The sequence below is a fragment of the Acomys russatus genome, chromosome X (assembly GCF_903995435.1).
Source record: "Acomys russatus chromosome X, mAcoRus1.1, whole genome shotgun sequence".
Classification (NCBI taxonomy): Eukaryota; Metazoa; Chordata; class Mammalia; order Rodentia; family Muridae; genus Acomys; species Acomys russatus.
Window position 1 is genome coordinate 38,084,804 of NC_067169.1, and position 26,453 is coordinate 38,111,256.

The window sequence follows — 26,453 nt, forward strand, 5'->3', positions numbered from 1 at the left end:
TCTTGTTGAGTCTAAAATTCTGAATGAAAATCAATATCATATCTCATCTCTATCAACTTAAACATCTATGTAGACCTAAAAACATCTTAACCCCTAAACAACTAAGCTTCATTGTAAAACTAAACTATCTGGTCTTCAACCCCATCAGAAACTTGAGAAGGAATAAAGTTGATTACCTGAATATTTGGAGAGTTTAGATTATCAGCTTTCCAAATGAAAAAAATGGCAGAGACAGTTTGCTACCAGAATAGTCACCCAAAATTCTCTATAACATTGAATCATCATCATCAGTCTTCTGACCAAATATATCTGACAGACATATTTGTGAGGCAAGAACTGCTGAAGACCTGCTTACCTTGTCTTCTCAGAGTTTGGCCATCAACTCTGCTTTCATCCATGATTGCCCTGTTTTAGGCAGAATTCTGTCTGTGGCAGAAACGAGAACATATTGCCCAGTGTCTAGTTTGCCACTTTTGAAGCCATCTCCATAAGGAGGTCTTTTGATGCTCATCATCTTCTTGAGGTAGCTGGGTGTTGCCAGGAGTTAACCTGTCTTGTTGTCAAAGATTCTTTAAAATAATAAAAACATCTTTAAATGCCATATTCTGTAGGTTTCTGAGATTTTTGGAGATCTTATCTAACTATTTTACCTTATATATCTATAGAACATATCTATCATTTAAACCTAAGATTTATATCCTTACGATAAAAATAGACTAGTAATTGACATGACCATAATTTGATCCACTAACAATTACCTTGTATTGCTTAATTATCCTAAACAGCCTGTAAATCTTAAACAAGAGAGTAGAATTCTGGCTGTTGGTTAAATGGAGTGTTTCATCAACACACCATCTTTGCTCATTTTATAGAGTTCATTGCACATACCATCCTGATATTTGTGAATTCCATCTGCCTGTTTCTCCCTTTGCAGAGTGAATGATCGAGAGGTTAATTTGGAAGAAACTCATAGATTACTGCACCAGTTCCCTCTGGACCTGGAGAAGTTTCTTTCCTGGATTACAGAAGCTGAAACAACAGCCAATGTCCTACAGGATGCTTCCCGTAAAGAGAAGCTCCTAGAAGACTCCAAGGGTGTCAGAGAACTGATGAAACAATGGCAAGTAAGTTGAGTGTTTCTGTGTTAGCCCTCTAGTGAATCCAACCAAAGCATTCCAAGTATTTGTACTTGATATGGACAAACTGGGAACAAAAAATAAAGTTGTTTTATTCAGCCTGATATAGCTTAGCACTTGGACAAGAAGAAAAGAGGCAGAACAGTAAAAAAGATTCATTTGTGATTCCATTAAATACCATAAGCTTCTAAAAAGTACATATGTTTTTGACTGGAGGTTTTGTCAAGCAGGAACTTCATTCAGACAGAGTAGGAAGTTCAGGGTTGGTTTATTAAATTAAAATAGTTGCCATTTTTTGCTGTTTATTTAATGTCTTACAGGGAAAGCATCTGTAGGAATTGTCTGTTTTATTTAGTGTTGCTAACTAAATCAGTTTCCCTTCATTACTTTCAAATACATTCTGAAATGTTAATCTGACATTTTGTAGTTTTCTTCCTAACATGATCTGTGAAAATAAGAATGAGATTGCTAAATTTGTTATAGTTAGTGGTTGTACAATTTTCAGAGAATTACTTTCCCCGGAAACAAAAATTATTAATTCCGTGTGCATGAACAGCAAAAAGGAAAGCTTAGAGTAATGTTGCTTAAATGCAATCTTGGCAAGAATAATTTTCTGTAATTCACAGAGGTTTCAAAGATTTATTCTTAACAACTGATTGAATTTTCCTGAACTAATATGCACCACCACTATATATCCTTTCTTTTGTGGCTTTTTGTTATTGTTGTTTTACATGCATATACAAATGAGCATTGCTAGCATCTAGGATATAGTTTAACACAATAATTTGAAGAATTTCTAGACTAAGGAAATACTTTTCATATTGTTCTCATCTACCTATGTCTTACTTTGATGTGACAATTGGTTAGTTTGTTGCATTGGTGCAAACAATTGGTAACAATAATGATTTATTACATCTTGAATTCATCATTCTTTTTTATCTTCCTTTCTGGCTACACTTGCCTATCCACAATTATGCTAGTTTGATTTGACCGTATAGAGGTAATTTGTATAGAATAGTTTATCTTTATCTCTTTAGAGATCTTCCACAGTTTGTAATATAATATATATCCATGAAAATCCATATTTTCTCTCAGCTGAATCTTATATGAATGATTAAACAGGGATTATAGTGCTGTAGCTCATTTGGCTTATGCTGTTCCATACATAAAAATATTCACTTTATAAATGGTTACAAAGCCATTGGAGAATTGTAACTGGTAAATGGGTTCACATTTTCCCTGCACCTATGACTGATATATAGTACAGCTTTAATCAAATGGCTTTTAAAAAAACTATGCTGAAAATAAAAACTAATCAGATTACCTAGATACTTTACTGTCAGATATTTAATAAATTTCCTCGCAAAATAATATAAGTAAGGTTGAGCTCAAAGATATTCACAATCATCTATATAACTTGTATTTATATATGCAATATTTATATGTAGGTTATAATCTTTAAAAACTATACAATTCTGCATCTTGTGGTAACATTATTCCCAATTTTCCTAGAAAGTGCCATATTGGTTTCTAGAGTGATTGTACAAGTTTGCATTCCCACCAACAATGGAGGAGTGTTCACTTTTCTCCACATCCTTGCCAACATGTTCTGTCACTTGAATTTTTATCTTAGCCATTCTGGTAGATATAAAATAGAATCTCTGAGTTGTGTTGATTTGCATTTCCCTGATAACTAAGGATCTTGAATATTTAAGTGTTTCTTGGCTATCCCATATTCCTCTGTTGAGAATTCTCTGTTTAGCTCTGTACCCCACTTTTTAAAAAAATATTTCTCAGTGCTATTTTTAAATGTTAGTGTAGTCATTTTTATTAAATGTTTCTTTTATTTTTTATATATCCATTTATATTGTTACACATATATACAATAAACTACCTATAATAAGAAGAACCATGACACAATCAGGAATTATATAAGTGTTATATTCTTAGTGTTTTGGCTATTTGTATTTGGCAGCCTTGAATAAACCATCCTTCCTATCTTTGTGTGTCTACAATTCTGAGTATAAATCAGTATCTATCGTATTTCATCATTATCAACTTAAAACCTCTATCTAGACCTAAAAACATCTTAACACCTAAACAGCTAAGCCTAATTGTAAAACTAAACTATCTGGTCTTCAACCTCATCAGAAACTTGAGAAGGAGTAAAATTGATTACCTGAGTATACAAGTAGTAGCTTCCCAAGTGAGAAGATGATACAGACAGTTTGCTACCAGAATAGTCACCCAAAATTCTCTATAACATTGGATCATCTTCACCCTTCTGGCCTAATATATCTGACAGATATATTTGAGAGGCAGGAACTGTTGAGGACCTGATTACCATGTCTTGGCAGAATTTGGCAGTGACTCTGCCTTCATCCAAGCTTGCCCTTTTTTAGGCAGAATTCTTTCTGTGGTAGAACCAAGGACATTTTGCCCAAAGGCTCGTTTGCCACATTTAAAGCCATCTCCATAATTAGGTTCTCATCATCCTCTTCGAGGTAGGCTGGGTATTGCCAGGAGTTAACCTGTCTTATTGTCAGTGAATCTTTAAAATTAAAAACAAACAAACAAACATTTTAAATGTCATAATCTGTATGTCTCTGAGGTTTTTGGTTTGGTGGCTTAATTTCTTGAGTTACATATGTATTTTGGATATTTGCCCTTTGTTGTATGTAGGATTGGTGAAGATCTTTTCCCAGTCTGTAGGTTGTCCATTTGTTCTGTTGACAGTGTCCTTTGCCTTACAGAAGCTTCTCAGCCTCCTGAGGTGCCATTTATTCATTGTTGATTTTAGAGCCTGAGTTGTTAGTGTTCTGTTCAGGCAGTTGTCTCCTGTGCCAATGTGTTCCAGGCTCTTCCCCACTTTTTCTTCTAACCGATTTAGTGTGGCTGGTTTTATCTTGAGATCTTTGATCCACTTGGATCTGTGTTATATTCAGGCTGATAAATATGAATCTATTTGCATTTTCTACATGCAGACATGCAGTTAGACCAGCACCATTTGTTGAAGATGCTGTTTTCCATTGTGTGATTTTGGCTTCTTTGTCAAAAATCAAGTGTCCATAGGTGTGTAGGTTTATTTCTGGGGTTTGATGTGATTCCATTGATCAACCAGCCCATTTCTATGCCAGTGCCATGCTGTTTTTATTATTGTTGCTCTACAGAACAGCTTGAGGACAGGGATAGATTCCTCTGGATGATCTTTTGTTGTATAGGATTGTCTTCTTTTTTTCCATATTGAGTTGAGACTAGATCTTTCAAGGTCTGTGAAGACTTGTGTAGGTATTCTGATAGAGACTGCATTTATTCTGTAGATTGCTTTTGGTAAGCTGGCCATTTTTACTATGTTGATCCTCCTGATCCAGGAGCATGGGCGATCTTTCTGTGCTCTGATATCTTCTTCAATTCCTTTCTTCAAAGACTTGAAGTTTTTTCATATGTCTTTTAAAAATTGGATATGTTTGTTTTTAAGTATGAATAGGGAATAAGGAATTTTGTGGCTTGATTTTTTACCTTTTTTCAAAAACAATTGGAAATTATTCTGAAAAAAAAAAACAGTGTTAGCTTTCTTATATCACTTAAAATGCTTTTATGTTCTTCTCAAATCTGTATATATGTATTTCTCACTTGCTTAATTAAACCAAAGTATGATTATCATTTAAAGTCCAATGATGAATGCTTCTGCATTTTTAAGCTGTAGCACTGGTTACATGAAACAATCAAAGGGTCAGAGGTAGAATATGATGATTTTAAAATAAGGAGAGGCTTCTTATAAATTCTTAGTGTTGTTGTTGATGATGATGATGTTGACTGCTGTTGTTAATAAACAGGGTCTTTACTTGGCAGCCAGTTCATTATTTGTATGGGTCGGGGTAACAAGGGCAGACACATGTATGAGAGTCAGAGGAGGACCTTTTGGGCTGTCCCATGCCTACCCATCTTACTTGTGCCAGGATCTCTTTTCTGCAGTGGGCTCTAGCTGGCCTGGGAGCTTCTGGAGATTATCCTGTTTCTACCTTCTATTTCCAGCAGGCATCTTGGTTTTACATCAAATGTATACATGAGGTCTCAGACTCTGAACTAAGACTGTGAAGTTTACAGGCAAGTGCTTTTACCCTGTGCTCTGCTTGGTTTTCAATCAGTATTTCTCCAGCCTCAGACTCCCTGGATGTTAGAATTATCAGTGTATGTTGTTAGAACTATACTGAACTGTATTAATTATTAAAAGAAAAAAGGAGGAGGGGACGCAAATGCTTAGTCAAAGTAATAGCTCTCCCACCAGATCTTGAGTCTTCTCTCTATTCCAAAAATGAGTGAGATTTGTTTTCTATGAAGACTACTGCGTTGTTAAAAATTGTCAATCCTTTAAAATTATTTTTCTGAAGTTGCCAATTGTTCTATGTATAGACTATGACTCTTATTTTTCCTTGCTATATTGACTATTGCTGTTGGTTATTATCTACTTCAAAATCTATTTGATTCTCTCAGAAGTGATCATAATTTATGGGACCTAAGAACACTGAATATATTATAAACTTCATTATTAAAATTAGTGACTAAATTTCACCTTGAAACTCATTAAAATTCTAGGTGTATTAGTAAAAAGTGATATTTACTTTCTTAACTGAAATTATGCTTGTCCATACACTATGATGAAGACACCTTTATTTATTTATCCATTCATTCATTCACTCATTCACTTCATATCCCAGTGGCAGCCCCATCTTTCCTCACCTCCCAAGTTTACCCACCCTCCTTCCACATCACCCTACATTTTACACTCCTCAGAAAAGGGACACACACACACACACACACACACACACCAACTCATCAAGTTGCACCAGGTATGAGCATGCCCTCCTGCCCTGTGGCCTGGCACAGCAGTCCTGCCAGGAGGAAGTAATTCAAAATCCTGCAAGACAGTCCATGCCAGACAGAATCCCCACTCCCCTGAATAGAGGACCTACATGAAGCCCAAGTTACTCAGAGACCACAACCCTGCAGGGACCTAGGTCCAGTCCATACAAGGTTCTTGGTTGGTGCCTCAGTCATAGCAGGCCCTCTGGGCCCTGGGAAGACCCTTTGCTTTCTTTTCTTTTCTTTTCTTTTTATTATACTTTATTCATATTGCATCCAAATTGTTAACCCCTAGCATGTATCTTCTCTTTCCTACCCTTCCTCCCTCTTCTGCACTATCTCCCTCCCCTGGACTTCTGATGGGGTTGGGGCCCTCTTCCCTCACCATCTGAATACAGCCTATCAGGTCACATTCATATAGCCTTTGTCCTACTTCCAAGGGGAAGTGGACAAATTATGGGCACCAGAGTTCATGTCAGAGGCTGTTACCTTTCACCCATACCCATGCAGAATGAGCTACATCTGAACAGGGGGTCTAGGTTCTCTGCATGCATTGTCCTTGGCTGTTGCATCAGTTCATGCCAGCCACTCTGGGTCCAGATCCATTAGCCTTGGTAGTCCTCTTATGGGGTTCCTGAAACCTATGTGTCCTTCCATCCACCCACTCTTCCATACCATTCTCAGCACTCTGCCCAGAGTCCAGAAGGGAGTCCCAGCATCTGTCACAATCTCCCCCACCCCAACACACACACCCTATGTGGAGTATCTCAGAGGACATCTATGTCGGTTAATATCCACTTATAAGGGAGTATACAACATGCCTGTCTTTCTGGGCCTGGGTTACCTCACTCAGGATGATCTTTTATAGTTCTATTTATTTGCCTTCAAATTTCAAAATCTGCAGTAGTATTCCATAATGTAAGTGTACCACAGTTTCTTTATACATTCTTCGGTTGAGGTACAATTAGGTTGTTTCCAGATTCTGGCTATTATGAACAAAGCTGCTATGAACATTGTTGAGCAAATGTCCTTGTTGTATGATGGAGCATCTTTTGTGTATGTTCCCAGAAGTGGTACAGCTGGGTCTTGAGGTAGAATTATTCCCAATTTTCTGAGAAAGCACCAGATTGATTTCCAAAGTGGTTGTACAAGTTTGCACTCCCACTAGCAATGGAGGAGTGTTCCCCCTTTCTCTGCCTCCTCTCCAACATGTTCTGTCACTTGAATTTTGATCTTAGCCATTCTGGTAGGTGTAAGATAGAATCTCAGAGTCATGTTGATTTGCATTTCCCTGATGACTAAGGATGTTGAGCATTTCTTTAAGTGTTTCCTGGCCATTCAATGTTCCTATGTTGATAATTCTGTTTAGTTCTGTACCACAATTTTAATTGGATAGTTTGGTTTGGTGATGTTTAATTTCTTGAGCTCTTTATATATTTTATATATTAGTCCTTTGTCAGATGTAGGGTTGGTGAAGATCTTCTCTCAGTCTGTAGGCTGTCACTTTGTTCTTTGACAGTATCCTATGCTTTACAGATTATTTTCTGTTTCATGAGTTCCCATTTACTAATTGTTGATCTTAGAGCCTGAGCTATTAGCATTCTGTTCAGGAAGTTGTCCCCTGTTCCAATGACTTCTGGGCTCTTCATCATATTTTCTCCTAACAGATTTAGTGTGTCTGATTTCATATTGAGGTCTTTAATCCACTTTGACATGAGTTTTATGCAGGGTAATAAATATAGATTTATTTACATTTTTCTACATATGGACCTCCAGTTAGACCAGCACAACTTTTTGAAGAGGTTATCTTTTTTCCACTGTATGGATTTGGCTTCTTTGTCAAAAGTCAAATGACCATAGGTGTATGGGTTTATTTCTGGGTCTTGGATTCGATTTCATTCATTAACCAGCCTATATCTATGCCAGTATCATGCCACTTTTTATACTATTGCTGTATAGTACAGCTTGAGATCTGGGATGGAAGTATTTCCAGAAAATCTTTTATTAAATAGAATTCTCTTGGCTATTTGTTTTGTTGTTGTTGTTGTTTTTCCACATGAAGCTGATAACTGATCTCTCGAAGGCAGTAAAGAATTGTGTAGGTAAAAGATGCCTTTCTTATAGTTACTTTTGACAGTCAAGGTGGAATATTTAAGCCATCTGATTTTATAAAACATCATATAGATCCTGAGCAGAAAAAGTATGAGAATGTTTAAATTGCAATTTTATTTAAAAAATAAAGAACATATTTTATAATTGAATCAGATTCTTTTTCTTTCTAAACATAGTCTCTTTGGGTTTAAGAGATTTGATAAAAATGAGAATGGTTCAGACTTCTAACAACAACAACAAACCTAAAAATTTAATGAATTTGTAGCTTTGCAAATGTTCCACACATTTTGTAAATCTTAGTGACTCTTTAAGTAAACCTTCAATCTCATTGTAGCACTAGCCTGTAAAGAATCTGCCTGGCGCCTTAGTTTAAGGCACCAGCCAAGGACAATACAGGAGGTAAACTTTAAACCCCTTCCCAGATCTAGCCAATGGTCAGAATATTCTCCACAGTTGAGTGGAGAATGTGATACGACTTTCTCACGTACTTTGGTGCCTCACATTTGACCATGTCCCCTGGAGGGGGAGACCTGGTGGCACTCAGAGGAAGGACAGCAGGTTACCAAGAAGAGACTTGATACCCTATGAGCATATACAGGGGGACGTAATCCCCCTCAGGAACAGCCATAGGGGAGGGGAATAATGGGAAAAGGGGGGGGGGGAGGAATGGGAGGATACAAGGGATGGGGTAAACATTGAGATGTAACAAGAATAAATTAATAAAAAAAAAGAAAAGAAAAGAAAAAGAATCTGCCTGGCTATGCTTATGCTATTAGGATGCAGTCTAAGAACTATCATGTCGCCCCCCCCCCCAATCTCTCTGTCCTCCCCTCCTCAACCCTCCAAATTCTCTCTGTTTTTGTTAATTTTTTTGTTGTGTAGTGTTTTCTCTTAGATTATTTGTGAACTACTGAGTTTAACCAGGGTTGTCTGCATGAGCATAAGTGTTAGATTATTTACTAGAGTAAAGCAATTTACCAGTAGCTATGCCACCAGAGAAAATGACTCTCCCTTCCACAGCAACCATTGACTGTATTCCTCTGGGAAGAGTGAGGCACCATGAGTTCCTCTAGCATCCAGCATGGAATGTTAATAAGCCTAATCCTCTGAAAATGTTGTGCCGGAATCCATAGGTGCTAAACATTCTTGAGGACAGACTGAAACTTCTGTAAGTCTCAGAGAGAATTCAAAAGGAAGTCCTGAAAAAGTGTAGTTTAGAAAACTAAGTTAATGGGAACAAATATCCTGGTGTTTCACCTGAAGGAAAAAAGGAAAACTAAATATGGGAAATAATGTTGTATGTACAATGATTTGTGAAACAGATCCATTAATTTAATGTTATTTGAGTTTCAAGATATCATTATAAAGGTTGGACTATTCTTGCTCATATGGAAACATGTTAGTTGAAAGTATTAGAATCTTCAGAATCAACTTGTCTAAATATTGCTATATGATTGGGAAACAACATGAAATGCAAAAAGTACTACATTGAAAAAAATTTCAAATTTAACTGTTAGATTCTATAATGTTATAACTACAAATAAAAAGAAAACCTCTATCAATAAGAAGACACTGTGCACACTGAAAAGCAAATTTTGATAGCTTCTAATAAACATTGTCTTTTATTCTTCACAGAGATTTTGTGATAAACCTAAAAGGTAATAAATATAAAGGCACTTTGAAAGAGCCTTATTCAAGTGAAAGGTCCTTGTTAATATTATTAATTACCATTAGGTAAAAGTCAAGCTGAAGCTATAAGTTTAAAATTGCACTCTATATAGCCAATGAATCAATGTTACATTAATTAATAATAACTATACTTTTCACATTTTATAATCATCCAAGTAATTTTACTTTCATTTTGTAATTTGACTCTCTAAATACATGATGTTGCACTATGACTATTTCCATTTTTAATTAAGGAGAATAAGATTGTAGAAAATGTGTAATTTATCTATGGTTCCCTCCTGAGTATTTAACCAATTTGTGTTTCACTGTTCCACATTAGGAGAAAGCTTATGTAAACCTCAAAGGATAGCCGGATAAGTGTTTTTATAGGGTTTAAGATAGTCTATTTTGTCCATCTATTAGAATAGATAATGATAACTAATGAGCTTTGAGTACTTATTATCACCAGGCAATGTGCTATATATGTGTTAATTTTATGAATATTATTGTAATCTTATTTTCATGAGAAGTTAAAATTTTGGAGGGTTGGGCAACTGCAAACTATTCATGGAAGAATGAGTATTTGAAATTCTGTTTGACTTCTGACATTCTGAGGATCCTGCCATCCTTTCATATTACTCTGACATGGCTCAGGAATTCAAACCGAAGCCCTAAATAACAAAAAGTAAAATTTCAAATCACTCATCTCATTAGAATATTTCAGTTCATAAAAGCATTTGACTCTGTAGACATACTTATTTTTACATTTTTTAAAATAGTTTCTGCATCAGTTTCTCAGTTGAAATGTTGTTTTATGAAATCAGATAATGCTCAGATGCAAACATTCTTGTAAGGCCTCCTTTGGCCAGAATGGTGTGTGTTTGTTTTGTTACCCTTGACCACTGAAATTTTTCCCTCCTTTTGACTTAGTGAGCTGACAGAATGTAGTAAATCTCTCCCCATCTGCTCAGTTACACAGTTCTTATGTGTTGTTTTCCTGGAGATCAATTCCAGGTATTCCCTAGAATTTCTTTCATCTCATTCTCTCCTCTTGGTAGTCAATCGATACACCCTAAATTTCCATTTCTTTTATGTTTCCCTCTAAACAGTCTGCTCATCTCCATTACACCAATGATTCAAGTATTTTCTTTCTCTTTGCAAGATTCATCCTACATATCTTATTGAATGTGGGACTTTCTTAGCTCACATATCTCATACAAAGGACAAACTCAGTATGATGCAGTTATGCCATGTCTTTTATCTTCTATTTTGCTATTTAATACTATATCCTCCCCTCAGGGTGATTTCAGATCATGTATTTATTTATATATCTTATCTCATGTCAGTTTTAAGTTTACTTTTATAAACTCTGGATTTTGCCTACACAATGGCTTATAAAGTACACTTCACTTACGACCACAGAGATTTGTGTTACTATCTTCTCTGATACATTTCTGTCAACTACTTGTACCAATCCAACCTGCATATTTAAACTTCTAAAACAAAATTTAGATGGTAACTAGTCAAGCAACTGTTCCAATTCAACCTGAAGTTTAAAAACATAAATGATAACTAGAATGTAAATTTTTATGCAAGAAGAAATTTAACTGGAATTAAATTACGTTTATACTCCTATTGTCAAGACACTACTTTTGTGTGATTTGTGTCTTAATAAATATTTATTAGTAAATTAAAGAAGTATGACTCTCATTGGCAAAGCTTTTATGTCTTCTAAAGGCACTTTTTAAATAGTCTTTTATACTCCTTCAACTTCTTATCAAGCATTGGCAACAAGGGTGAATTTCTAAGCGTATTCCTTATTTTGTCTTTCCATACATCCTCAGTTTCTACAAAATGAACATCAAGCAAGATTATAGTTGTACTTTTTAATAATTAAATTCCTGCTTTGAGAGTTTTATACTTGTATGTAATGTATTCTGATTATGCCCAGCCATGACCCTCTCTTATCTCCTCCCCCCACCACTTTCTTACAAATCCCTCTCCCACATTCATGTGGGAAATTGAAAAGGGTTGCTGTTTTGTTCATTTGTTTTGACACACTAAGCTTAAATAAGCATACCCACCTATGTGATCATGAGCGTGAAAAGAACAATTAGGACTTGGTGTGCTCACCAGCAGGTGCACAACTGAAAACGATGACTCCTCCTCACACCCCAGGAATTTTTCAGTAGCTAATATTTTAACAAGGAAGAGTTAGGATGCATATGCTCCACCTCTATCCATGATTGGCTATTGACAGTGCCTGCTTCTGCAGGTCTAGTGTAGGCAACCACAGCAGCTCTGAGAACTGGGTCAGAACCGGTTCATTCTTCTAAGATTTCCTTTCTGCATCTAAGCCTACGCAAATACTACCTACTTGTCAAGAAAAAGTCATATTGACATGAATATTTTTCCCTCCGCTGAAAGTCATACATCTCTGTCTTAATTCCTATAGGAATTTCTCTGCATAGTAAATAATGTTTTTTGTTTGTTTTTAAATTTCTTTTGGAAAAGTTAGTATTTAGTACTATGAACTTTGAAATATGGCTGTGTGGATTTAAATAATGTTGATCATAAACTCCTTTCTTAATTGCTTTTGGATTGCATCACTATAAATAAAAAGTAACCACAGCTATACTTAATGTATTTTATGAAACTGATATGAAATCATATATATGAAGGTCATAAAACAATATATGACATATACTAAGTAACCAATAAATACAATTAGCATGTCATTACATTTATTCTTGTATTCATATGTACAGGTAATGTTAAACTTTATGTAAATATTTATTGATAAGTTTTCATACTATTCATTGTGTTATAAGCCTTTTGAGGGATAATTCTCATTTGTGTGAGAATGTACATAAATGTACATAAACAAACAACTGCTTAAAGTATTGGCATCCGTGAATGCTGAGACTTCATTTAAAAAGAAAAAGTATTTGTTTTTTGTTTGTTTGTTTTGTTTGTTTTGTTTTTGTTTTTGTTTTAGAGAGGGTTTTGAAAAAGTATTTGTTAGTCTTTAGTTTATTTTAGTTTACATGGCAATATTGACTCAAAAAGCTCTTTAAAATCTCCAGATGAAAACAACCTTAACAACCTATTTTTGAGAATAAACATACCAAATTAAAAATATAAAAATGATATTTTGTTTTGCATAGTGACCTCCTTGGGGAAGAAAACTGACTTGTTATCTTTTTCTCTTTCAATTAGACACAAAGATTCCTTGAAACCTACTTTGACAAAAATAGCTTATTTTTCCCATCTGAGCAACAGGGGAAATGGCATCAATGTCTTAAAGAAATATTAATGAAAATCTTTGCTTTGGTTTGGTTTTGTCTTACTTTATTTTGTTTTGTTCGTTTTGACTTTTAAAATGTTTTTTGAGAGACAGGGAAGGAAATTGAAGTTGTGTGGCTGGGGAGGTGAGCAGGATCTCAAAGGAGTTGGGGAAGTAAAAGAATGTGATCAAAGTATATTATATGTAAAAAAATAATTTTAATGAAAAATTAAATAAAATAACTGTTTTAAAATTATGCCAATAGAAACCACTGAAGAAAATCAGTGGGCTCAAAAACTCACTTTCTCTGGATCTGGCCCAGGCACACAGTTTTTCTCCAAAGAAATATAAGAAAGATCAAGGAAAATTAGAGTACAGAAAAAATTCAAGTAATTCCCTGTCACAGTCTCATCTTTTCTTTTATCCTGGAAGAATTTTTACCCTTGACTGTCTTTAGGAGCATATTTAACATGATAAAAATGATATTCCAGTATATGATCAATGTTAGGTCTTCCATTAACTGTTGAATTTGCAAAGACTAATCAGTAATGAATTTTAAAACTATATTTTAAATTTCCATCTTAATATTTATCTTCCTCCTTTGTTAATTCTGATAATAAATCATTTTAGCTATAAAATATTGCTCACATTAAAAATAATTTAGTTTGTCAGTATGCGATTTTCATTCAACATGAGATCCATTTGCAATTTATGTGGTTTTCTAAGTTACATTAAAAAGAAATGTCAGAAAGTTTACTTATTTATTTTTTTACTGATCTTTGTGAGTTTCACATCATATACCCCAACCCCACTCGTCTTGCTGTCACCTCATATCTGTCCTTTGCCCTTGCAACATCTCATATGATGAGAAAGTTGACCTTTTAACAGTATCAAATTTTAAAGAAAAGTTCTTGAACAAAGGTCTGTGCATAAATTATGCAATCTCCATAAAGTTAAAAGAAATCGTGCCTGCTATGAAAGAGTGATACGTTAATATGAGAGGCATAAACCATTCCTTATTGGAGATCCTATTAGTATAGGTGGAAAAAATCCCATTAATTGATAGTGAAAAGGCAGCAAATTATTTCTATTTGCTTCACCATCTGTGGTTGTCCTTAAGGAGTCTGTTAGCATGTTGCCTTTTCAGTGTTACAACTTACAACACCCTGTATCATTACAAATATCATCTTTGCTTTCTCTAAAGATTTCAGCTTTTCCTGTATAATGATTTTCCACTTCTCACCTCTCTTAAGTATATGTAATTCTCTAGGACTTTCAGAAATAATTATTCTCTGCAGAATGCAACATTTCATTGGCTCCTGTGGGTCAACCATTTTTCATGCCAATACTTTGCTCCCACTTCAACATTTCAATACTGGATTCAATTAAAGGCTGTGACCCCAGGAGAATAAGACTTGGATATTTATGAGATACTTGATAAGACAATCTCTCATTTTTTCAACTTAACACTGTGCTTGAAAATGGAAATGAATTCTGATAACATTTTTACAAAACATGGGGAAAAGCCAGTGCTCTGTGGAAAGGGGATATGTTATTATTGGAATACAACACTTGATTAGGAAATTGCAAATGTATGTGTCTTCTGTGACACAAAAGAGAAGTATATATTCTTACAATGCATATATCTAGTAGAAGAATATGCTTATTGACAGAATTCTTGAATGTGTCCTTTCAGGTGACCTATTATTGACAAGTGAAGTTTCCTGCAACAGACTAAAGAGAATCAATAAGTTTTGTTGTTGTTGTTTTTGTTTTAGAGAAAGCATTTAGGTTTTTTATTTAAATAAAATGTAACATTCATATCTTCTCTTTTCCCATAGAACTAAAAAATAATAAAACTGCTAAAAATCAGAATAAAATATCAGACACAGGAAGTCATGAATGTTAGTGCAAGCTTGAAACTATTTAAAAGGTTGTGATACATAGACCCAGAGTGGCAGCCAGCTATTTAATGAGACACACTGTCAGTTTTCTGTGAAGTGTCTCCTTTAAGTTCATATAGTTAAAAACACTTTACTAGATGGTGCTAAAACCCCAGGGTTTGGCTCTCACTAAGCCTCTTTTTTACTGACACTTCTTAAATGTTCCATAAACTTCGAGAATTAATAGTTTGCAAAACAAAAATCCACATAAAAAGGAACTGAAAATCATGGGAATTGGCAGAAGAGGGCAAGGCAGACCTAGCTAAGAATAAAGAGAATGTAATGAAAATAAGTACAGTATCCCTTCAATTACCCAGACGAGGAGATACACCTATAAGCCTTATGACCACCATCAAACAAGCTATTCTGATTAGTTTTTGCTGTATGATCCAGTTACTTGTTTTGCTTACCAATCTATAATATGAGCAAAGACGATTATGTCTTGCATGCATGTTCTTTAAATAACCTGGTGTAGGTCAGCTTTCATTGAAGGAATCAATTTTAAGAGGGCTCATTCACATGCTTTGCATACACTAATTAATAGCTCATTTGAATACTTCTCAATAATCTGAGCACATGGTAGCAATAAGATCTTACTTTTTCTCTTTAATCTATCTCCTTCCACTCTCGTCCTTTTCTCTTTGCATATACTCTTTGATGTTTTCTCTATCTTTTTCATTTCAATTGACTTTCATCTATATAAAAATGAATATCACTTCTACCTGACTCCAGGTTGTATCGATCTTGTTCACCTAAATGCTCATTCTTAAATTTTTCATTCATTTACCTGCAATCCATTGAAGTTGAATGAATGACAAAAACTAATTTTTTAAACAATAATAACACTGTCTTGAATAAGAATAAAAAAGAATTCAACAAATCTTTTTAACAATCCAACAGTTCAGTTGAAAAACAGTGAAGTAGTTGCGCTGTGGTGGCGCATGCCTTTAATCCCAGGAGTCAGAGCCAGGAGGATCGCCGTGAGTTCGAGGCCAGCCTGGTCTACAAAGTGAGTCCAGGACAGCCAAGGCTACACAAAGAAACCCTTTCTTGGAAAAAAAGAAAAACAGCCAAGAAATATTAGTGAATTTTAGGAACATTATGCCTATTATATCAAATATAAAAAAAAATAAACTGTGTAGTTTCACTTACGGCAGTCCCTAGACTAGCCAAATTCATATTGCTAGAAAATTAAAGGATGACTTCCAGTGGTATGTGGAACAGAGAATAGGACTTTTTTATTTATTGGATACCTGAGTTTCAGTGTGAGATAATGGACATTTTCTAAAAGTGGATAGTGATGATGTTTGTAAAACACAGGGAATGTGCCTTATACAATTGGAATGTACATTTAGAAACTGCTGAAGTACCAGATCTTTTTATGCATATTTAAAGACAGTACAATATAGGAAGAAATGAGTTAACAGACATCTGTTTGGAAGATTTCTAATTGACATAAATTTATCAGAGAATTTAAGCATTTTATATTGTTACTTCTAGCTTCTGTGACTGGAAGAATTCAGTATTTTTGGAGATCTCACTTTATCTTGTAGAAAATGGTGGACCTAAATTTGGCAGAGACCTTTAGTAAGATGGCAAAAAGATGGAAATGCTGGTCATTGATTTGTCTTTACCATTATTTGCATTTTATATTTTTATTTATAATTTTCAGAATTTTATAAACAATTTTTTCCTCACATATCACATATTTACTTCATTACTATAAAAATGAGCATAGCATGAAATTACATCTCTCTGTGTACCTTCAAGTTGGTAAATTAGTTAGAGGTAGCCATGCAAAAGATTCTTCTCTTTGATTATTTGTAGCATGCACCAAACTCATTTTTCTTTAATGTTTAAGACTTTATCATTATTTACTACACATGCATAATTACCCCTTTTTCTTGCATATGTATATGGAGTATATTGTATGCTTTTACACATATATGTACATAGCTACACATAGACATATATTTAAGGTGTAACCAAATGAAAATTCTATTGTAAGGACAGAATATCCAAGAAAGAGAGAGTGACAGACAGACAGACAGTCTGACAGACAGACAGACAAAGACAGAAAGACAGAGAGACAAAGATGGGTGGTGGTAGTGGAGAAAGTCGCAGCGGTAGACAACAAAAATATGGCTCCAATTTTTCATGTTTCCTACCCATTCTTGTTGTTGGAGAGCTCACTCTTAATAAACTAGCCCCAAAAAAAAATCTGTCTAGGCGTTAGGTAGTTCTACCCACTTATATCTGAAAACAAGTGAATTAGATGATTGGTTGTGTCCATTTAGCTCTGAAGTTTTAGAAATTTAGATTCTCACAGAACAGATTGTGAGAAGTAAATAAATGAAGAAAAATAACAGCCTTTCTACTTATATTGAAGTATTTTTCATTTGCTGTCTCTATCTCCAAAATATATCCAATCAGGAATAGTATTGTTTATTCCTCCCACTGTTTGGGGAGAAACATGAAGGAAAGCTAAGCCAGATGGTATCTAGAAGATTTACATTGTCATTTTCATTCCTTTCCATTTGCATATTATATAAAACTGCCCATGCTTCCATATGAGACATGATCATTAATTTAATGTTGTGATCTAATGGCTCATGACATTAAAATTTAAAATTAGTCTATCATGGCCAAACTATGTATTCTAAAGGAAAATTTCTTTTGTAGATTGAATCCTACAATTTAAACAAACAATGTTATTGGCTAATTCTTCATAATTATGTTTTGGCCTTGATTTAGATAGTCTCTCATAACAATACATTTTGTTAAACAAGATCCAGCTTATAGTAAATTTCTCAAAATTACAGTTTAGAAAGGAAAAATAAATTTATTTTTATTTGGGTTATATGAGTGATGTGTGTGTTTATAGTAATAAAATCATTTGGTTAGCGACAATTTGTAAAATTGGACCTGGGCTGTTGGTGTTCTGTTCAGGAAGTTGTCTCCTGTGCCAATAACCGGAAGGAAAATCATGGCATATTTGCTATCTACATTTAACTCATGGTGAGTGGATTATCAATAACGTTTTAACTAAATTTGTGTCCTGAAAACATGTACCTATTACAAATTGTTCATTATTGTTCCATGTATAAGATCAGGTAATGAATTGGTCATCCTTGGGTTATTCAAAGATTTATTGTGAAGCAGGTTTGAGTTTGTCATTTTACTTACTTGAATTTTATTGCATAAACTTTTTCTAACATAAAATATTGCATGTTCTTAATGTGACTAAAACACAAAAAATATCTGACATTATGGCGAGACAAACACGTAGAGATGGTGGGAGAAATCAAAGAGACAATGAAAGAAAAAAAATCACATACTGTCTTATCATATAGAGTCAGATAAACAAAGATAGAGAGGAATAATTTGGCTTTCTTGAATAAAAGACAAAGAAAGAGGGTAGAAAATTCTGCTACTTTACCAAATGTGATTCTGAAAAATCGAACACAAGTTATGGCAACATTTCAGCTCACAAAAAGTTAGACAATTCACCTATCCTATAAGAACTTTGAAGTGACTTTTGAGAGTATAAAATTCAAATCCAATAATACATGCACCTGTGCTCAAATAATATTGATAATATTGCACCTGAAAAGAAAATGAGTGCTTCAATAGAGAGGCAGGTTTGAGCATCAATCTCAGATGTTTTCAAGTGTATCCTCTGTCTGTCTGTCTGTCTGTCTATCTGTCTGTCTCTCTCTCTCTCTCTCTCTCTCTCTCTCTCTCTCTCTCTCTCTCTCTCTCTGCTACTTACAAAATAGAAATCTACCAAAACTTGTCAAAAATTAAGAGAATGCACAAAAATTAGTAATTCTAAGAAGAGATATATAGGAGAGAAAGAGAAAGACAATAGTGAAAAAGGTGGGAAGAGGAAAGAGGAGTGGGAAGTAATTACACAGTATATAATACTGAAAAGTTTCTTTGCTACAGACTACCTCATCAGAAGTCATAAATTCTTGTGATGTGATATTTTTGTTTATTATATGACATTAGAAAATAAGTGTATCCAATAACATTAAGTACAATGTTATATTCTAATTCCCATATAACATAATTATATGGTTTAAACAGTAATGTTAAATTTGGATAACATAAAGCTTTTGAATCAACAGGTATTCTCAGGTCCCTCTACTTGAAATAACTTAGCCCATCTGTAACTAAAGGATTAATTCCTTATAAAGGTGTGTAGGGTGGGGAGGGTTACAGATCCTTTCTTAAATTTAATAGCAGGTTAATCACGAAAACATTAAAAATACAAAACAATCACCAAACATGGGTAAATACTGTGGCAAAAATGTACAAGTACAGACATATCATTTTCTGTTTTGTAGTATGTCATCTGCTTTAGAGAAACTGCTACATAGCTGTGAAAGTTTCAGAGAATAACTTCATTTCTTCCCTCATTTATACAATCACAATTTTAACACTGTTTCATCATCAGTATACTGAAGTTTTCAAACCCTGGCCTTTGCTTTGATCGTGTGTTTTGCTTTAGCAAACGACAAACAAGTAAGAAGGGACAGAACTTCCTGTTCTAGAATGGGCTTCTGGCATACGTATGAGAATAATATGCTCACTGAGGCTGAACTGAGGAAGAAAATGAGAGATTTTTTCCATTATATGGATTTGGCCTCTTTGTAAAAATCAAGTGTCCGTAGATGTGTGAGTTATTTCTGTGTCTTTGATTCAATTCTATTGATCAACCAGTCTATTTCTATGCCAGTACCATGCCATTTTTATTAATGTTTCTCTATAGTGTAGAAAAAAAATAGCATCTTCAACAAATGGTGCTAATCTAACTGGATGTCCACATATAGAAAGTGCAAATAGGTCCATATTTATCACTCTGCACAAAACTCAATCTAAGTGGATTAAAGACCTCAACATAAACCAGACACACTAATTCTATTAGAAGAAAAAATGGGGAGGAGCCTGGAACTTATTGGCACAGGAGACAACTTCCTGCACACAACACCCATAGCTCAGACCCTAAGATCTACAATCAATAAATGGGACCTCATGAAACTGAAAAACTTCTATAAGGCAATGGACACTGTCAACAGAACAGAATGACAACCTACAGACTGGGGAAAGATATTCACCAACTCTTGATCCAACAAAGGGCTAATATTCAAAATATATAAAATATTCAAGAAATTAAGCACCACCAAACCAAAGTACCTAACTTAAACAGCTAATTCTCAACCTAGAAACATTGAGTGGCTGAGAAACACCTAAATAAATGCTCAGTGTCCTTAGTATTACGGAAATACAAATCAGAATGACTCTGATATTCCATCTTACAACTACCAGAAGGAGTAAGATCAAAAATTCAAGTGACAGCACATGCTAGAGAGGAGATGGAGAAAGGGGAACATTGCTGGTGGGAGTGCAAACTTGTACAACCACTTTGGAAATCAATCTTGTGCTTTCTCAGGAAAGTAGAAATAGTTCTACCTCATGACCCAGCTATAATACTCCTGGGCATATACCCAAAAAAGATGTTCCACCATACAACAAGGACATTTGCTCAACTATGTTCATAGCAGCCTTATTCATAAGTCATAATCTGGAAAAAAACTAGTTGTTCCTCAAACGAAGAATGAGTAAAGAACTGTGGTGCATTTACATAATGGAACAATACTCAGTTATTAAAAACAAGAAAATCTTGGAATTTTTAGGCAAATGGATGGAACTGGAAATTATCATCCTGAGTGAGATAACCCGGCCTCAAAAAGACAGGCATGGTATATACTCATAAATGGATATTAGTCCAACATAGCTGTCCTATGAGTATCTCCACTCAGCGGGAGATTGAGACCGATGCCTGGAATCGCTGCTGGACTCTGAGCAGAGCTCTGAGAGTGGTATGGAAGAATGGGGGGGATGGAATGACCCAGAGTATTCAGAAACCCCACAAAGAGACCATCACAGCCAGGGGATCTGCAAAAACTGTTGCACCAACCAAGGACAATGCATGCAGTAAACCAAGACCCCCTGTTCCAATCTAGCCAATACACAGCTCATTCTCCATGGCTGTGTGGGGAGTGGGGACTGCTGCCCACATGATCTCTGGTGCCCCTTATTTGATCACTCTTCCTTGGTGGGGAGGCCAGGTGGACACACAGAGGACAGGGAAGCAGGCTATCCAGATGAGACCTGACAGGCAGTGGTCATATGGTGAGGGGGAGGTCTCCTTCTGTCAGAGGTGTCGGGGGGGGGGGAATATGGCAGAAGAGGTAGGGAAGGTGGGAATAGAAAGATACAAGGGAGGGGATAACAATGGAGATGGAATCTGAATAAATTATAATAGTTAAAATAAAAATATGTTTATCTTTGCTTTAATAATACTTTCCCATTTTAGACCCACCAAACTGTTCCAGTTTTTCAGATGTTTTTATTGATTTCTATTTTATTTTATAGTTCATTTATGCACCCTTAAGTTATACAGATCTAATGTACTCAAAACGTATTTAAAAATTAGGTCTGAATTAAAGAGAGCTCTCAATTTTTCCATTAAAAAATAAGAGATATGTAGAGCAAAGCTACAGTAGATGTGCACATTTTGAAAAATTTCTGATGCCTTCAGCTTCATTCCATATTATGCTGACAAAAGTAACTTGAAGCAGAAAGTAATTTACCAACTGTCTTTGTCTTAAAAATCTAAATTAAGCTTAGCTGTTTCTGAATTAAGATATTTTTAGGTCTAAGTAGATGTTTTAAGTTAATAAAGATGAGATATGATAGATATTGATTCACATTCAGAATTTTAGACTCACTAAGATAGGAAATATGTTTTCTTTAAGGTTACCAAATGCAAATAGCCAAAACACTATCAATGTAACATTTGTATAATTTCTCATTGTTTGTGGTTCTTCTTGCTGTATGTAGTTTAGTATATATGTGTGTAATAATATAAATGAATATATAAAAAATAAATAATATTTCTTAAATATCTAAAGCTCATATTTTATTTTAGTGGTTCATGATCATATATACATTTTAAAATAAGATGTTCCTTTAGTGACATTACTTTCTGTTTGTGTGCTTAAATGAATGTTATTTTCTGTTAAAACATTTGAAGCACATTACTAACGACTAAACTTGAACTGATATACACATTTCTGGACTAAGTGTTAGGGAAAAAATCCCAGCTATCCATTCCTTACATCATGGCACTTGATGAAAATGTGCTCCATTTCAATGCTTCCTAGGTTGCCAGGAGCATCTGATTGGTACTTGGTTTTTGTGAGAGATATAAAGTAGTGAATCCCAACACATGGCTTAACCTTCATGATGCTATGGCATCATGTTAATTGCCCTTGTATTTTATCTTCATAGAGATTCCTTTTCAAAATGCAGCATAATATTAGAAATGATATTTTAAAATTGGCACAAATTGGTTGTAACTAATTTTGACACAATAATTAAAATTAAATGCATAGATCCAGCTAGTTAAATAGTTATAAGCTAATACTGTGAAAATACAAATATTGTGAACATATTTTTAAGACAATACATTTCACATGTCTTTTTTCAGTTTTTAATTATTTTCATTAAAAGTAATTAATTTACTTTACATTCCAATAAGAGATTCTCCTTCCTTCTTTCCTCCAAGTCCTTCCCTCTCCTTCTCTTCCTCCTATGACCCCTCCCTTTTCCATAGAGAAGGGGAGGCTTCCCACAGTATCAACCCTCCTTGGCATATCAAAATGTAATAAGACTGGGTGCATCCTCATCTGTTGAAGCTAGACCTCTCCAGGTAGGAGAAAAGGATCCAAAGACAAGCAACAGAGTCAGAAACATGCCCTGCTCCTGCTGTTAGAGGTCTCACATGAGGACCAAGCTGTAATTTTGTTACATATGTATGGGCGACCTAGGTCCATCCCATGCATGTTACTTGGTTGGTGGTTGAGTCTCTGTGAGCCCCTGTGGGACCAGGTTAGTTGATTCTGTAGGTTTTCTTGTGGTGTCCTTCACTTCTCTGTCTCTTTCAATTCTTCCTCCCTCTCTTCCACGAGGTTCCCCAAGCTCTTCCTAGTGTTTGGCTGTGGTTCTCTTCATCTGTTTTCATCACCTGCTGGATGAAGCTAGCCTTCTGTCTGCAACTGTAGCAAAATACTGTTAATAATGTCAGGGGTAGGATCCCTCTCATGTCATGGGATTCAAGTTGGGCCAGAGAATTTGAATAATTAGATTATTCAGAACTTTATCCTCTTTGATTTGTGAATATAACTTACACTGTCTATGTAAAAATAGATGGTGGTTGCAGACAACCAAACAATGAAGTAGATTTGCCTTGAGAACAAAATTCTTATCATATATTTACAGTTTTAAAAGGAGAATTTCAGTAATTCTCTAAATTTAAGGAAACAACACAAGAGAATAGCACTGATTTGTTCTATCACTTTGGCCAAATCAAATTTGAGGCTTCCAAAAGACATTACCTCATTAATTCAGACACATTTGAAGCAGTTCTTGTTAATATTGCCTTAAAGTTAATTAATGACATAAATGGTTACCAGCTGAATTAAGTACAGGTATATTTTTTTGCTAATTGCAGGAGAAGATAGAAAGCATTTTACAATATCACAGTATGATTGAACAATATATCTCAAAAGATTGATCATCTCACTACTTGTTGATTTCAGCAGAGAAGCTTTTTCCAATATCTGTTTTAGCTGTAGTCCTGACATTTTTTTTCTAATTTTCTTAGTTTTTGAGTTCTTAAATGAGTGCTGCATTTGCATCATTGCTATTGCTCTCTCTTCCCTTCCAACCCTCCTATCCCTAATCTACTCCCTCAAGTATTGCTGACCAGTTCTGTATTTTGTCATATACAACAGAGAGAGAGAGAGAGAGAGAGAGAGAGAGAGAGAGAGAGAGAGAGAGAGAGAGAGAGAGAGAGAGAGAGAGAGAGAGAGAGAGAAAGAGAGAGAGAGAGAGAGAGAGAGAGAGAGAGAGAGAGAGAGAGAGACAGAGACAGAGAGACAGAGACAGAGAGACAGACGAGAGAGACAGAGAGACAGAGACAGAGACAGACAGAGACAGACACAGAGACACAGAGAGGCAGAGAGGCAGACAGAGAGAGTGAGGAGAGAGTCCATTTAGTGTTGTTCATAGGTACATGTGTTTAAGGATGACCACTTGGATTTGGATAAAAATTGTATTGACTATCAGAGGAGTAATCCCTGGAGAAAACTAATTGTCATTGATTTTCTGTAGCTTCTTATCTAGTGGTGAGGCCTTGTGAAATTTTTCCTATTCTTGTTGGCATGTTGACTGTGTTGTCAGTATGCCCTCTTGTTTAGGTGATCATATTGCTGAGATTTCATGTGTGAAGTCCTATGCCTTTAATAAAAACGCTATCTTATAGGAAGTGTCCTGGTCTTCAGGCTTTTACAATCTTTCCATGCCTCCTTCCATGATGTTCCCAGAGTTTTAGATATAAGTGTTGTGGTCTAGATGCATCAGTTCAGCTGAGCACCTTGCAGTCCACTGTTCTCTGTATTTTGACTAGGTGCACTCTGTAATGGTCCTCATTTCTTGAGAAAATAGGCTTCTTTGCTGAGGAGTGAGCTCTGTACTTTTTTTCCTTTACTGTTTTTATTTTTGTGCTTATAATATAATTACAACATTTCTTTCTCTCCATTCTTTGTTCCAAGCCCTGCCAAATAACTCTCTGTGCTCTCATTCAAATTCACGGTGGTTTCTTTTTAAGTGTTATTGTGTATGTATATACATATATCCCTAATGTTATAATCACTGAGTGGCATGGTTTTCTGAATATAAGTATGTGGAACATAGTTATAAATTATACTGACTTAAGAAAATGGCATTAGTAGGCTCTCTTTTAGGTTCCATGGCCTAACCAGCCATAGTAAGTTAGTTAGATTTACAGTAACAGGCATAAATTCCCTCAGACTGAGTGGGCTGTAAGTCCTATTATATGGCTGCTGGTTACATCCAAGATAATAGTGACCACTACTGTAGCCTTGCCAATCTCTTGTCATAATGTTCTGTTATAGTTTGTAAGCTTTACAACTAAGTAGGACTGTCGGTCTTCTCCTTTGGCAGTTTGAATAGCACCTTCAAATACTATGAAAGCTAGTCTTCATGGAAGAGGCTTCCAGGCCATTTCCTGCTTAATTTTTCCATGTGCTGAAGTTTATGGTGTTTACAACAATAGGGTCTTACTTTCAAGTTCTGAAGGCAACCAAGAATGATAGCAACAGCCTATACTGTTTGGTAAGTTTCTTGGATCCCCACTGGCCAACTGCTTGAAGGAAAACTTCCCCATGCCTAGCACTAGAGTTATTTTGTTAGTCTATGAAATAATTCTACTTAAAATATTTTGCAATTAAATGTATAAAATAATGTCTTGGGAGAACTCTAACTGAGATTGAGGAGGGAATACAATACTAAGAGAGGACATAAAGAAAATATAAATAACAATAAAGATAAACAAAAAAATCTGGCATTTTTGTACTGTTGTAGTCAAAGTTACTATTGTGTCTTCCGTATAGATATGTTTTTATGTACTATATGGTCTAAAAAGTAAATACACTTTAATCTTCTAGAGAAGGTACTTGAAAGAACAAATGGAAGCTTCATGTGAATTTGAATATACTACATTATTCATTTAGGTTATCTAGATTAATTGCATAATGTTTGAAAGGAAAAGGATCACATGATAAGTCCTGGGTCTCCACTGTCCCATGTCATGAGTTTTATTCCTATAGAAGAGAAACAGAGAGTGGGAAGAGAATGAAATCTGCCAATACTGTAAATATATAAATAATAAAAGTGACATTGAGACTGATTCTGAATCATCCCTATAAAATGACTTGGATCCTGAAAATGCAGCTAATGGGAGGTGTATGCAATCTGTTGATCACAATTCATGTAGGAATGCTCTCTTCCAGAGATTGGTATAATAGAATTTTCAAAATCTTTTTCTCTACATGAAAATGGAAAACCACATACCTAAGAGACTGTAATTTATAAGAAAAAACATTTTTCCTACCTTAATAAAAGAACAGTTCCCATTTTTCTATGGGAAACACTTAGGCTGTTTCCCTCAGTAGAAGAATGGATAAAGAAATTGTAGTACATTTACACTATGGAATGCTACTCAGCTATTAAAAGTTAGGAATTTCCAAAATTTATGGACAAATGGATTAAACTAGAAATGATCATTATGAGTGAGTTAACCGAGAAGAAGAAAGAGTCACATGGTGTATACTCACTTATATCTGGACACTAGCACAAGGGGCATGTCCCATGAAAGTCTTCAGTTACCAGGAAAGTGGGACAAAGGGGAGGACATCCTATTGGGACTCTAGGTGAGAGAAGTATGGGAGAATGGGGAAATAGAAGGACCAGGAGGGTCCTAGAAACCTATAAGAAGAACATTGTGCTGGGAGG

General features: G+C 35.1%; 1 protein-coding gene across 10 annotated transcripts in view; it reads left to right on the plus strand.

Annotated features, from left to right (window-relative positions):
* The window catches only part of Dmd (dystrophin), a 2,465,896-nt gene that overhangs the window by 1,924,171 nt on the left and 515,272 nt on the right, over positions 1-26,453 (plus strand). For all 10 annotated transcript variants that reach the window (XM_051140917.1, XM_051140916.1, XM_051140911.1 and 7 more), the window contains one exon: positions 935-1,124. In XM_051140917.1, coding sequence (XP_050996874.1) covers positions 935-1,124 — 190 coding nt within the window. The remainder of the gene's footprint in view (positions 1-934; positions 1,125-26,453) is intronic.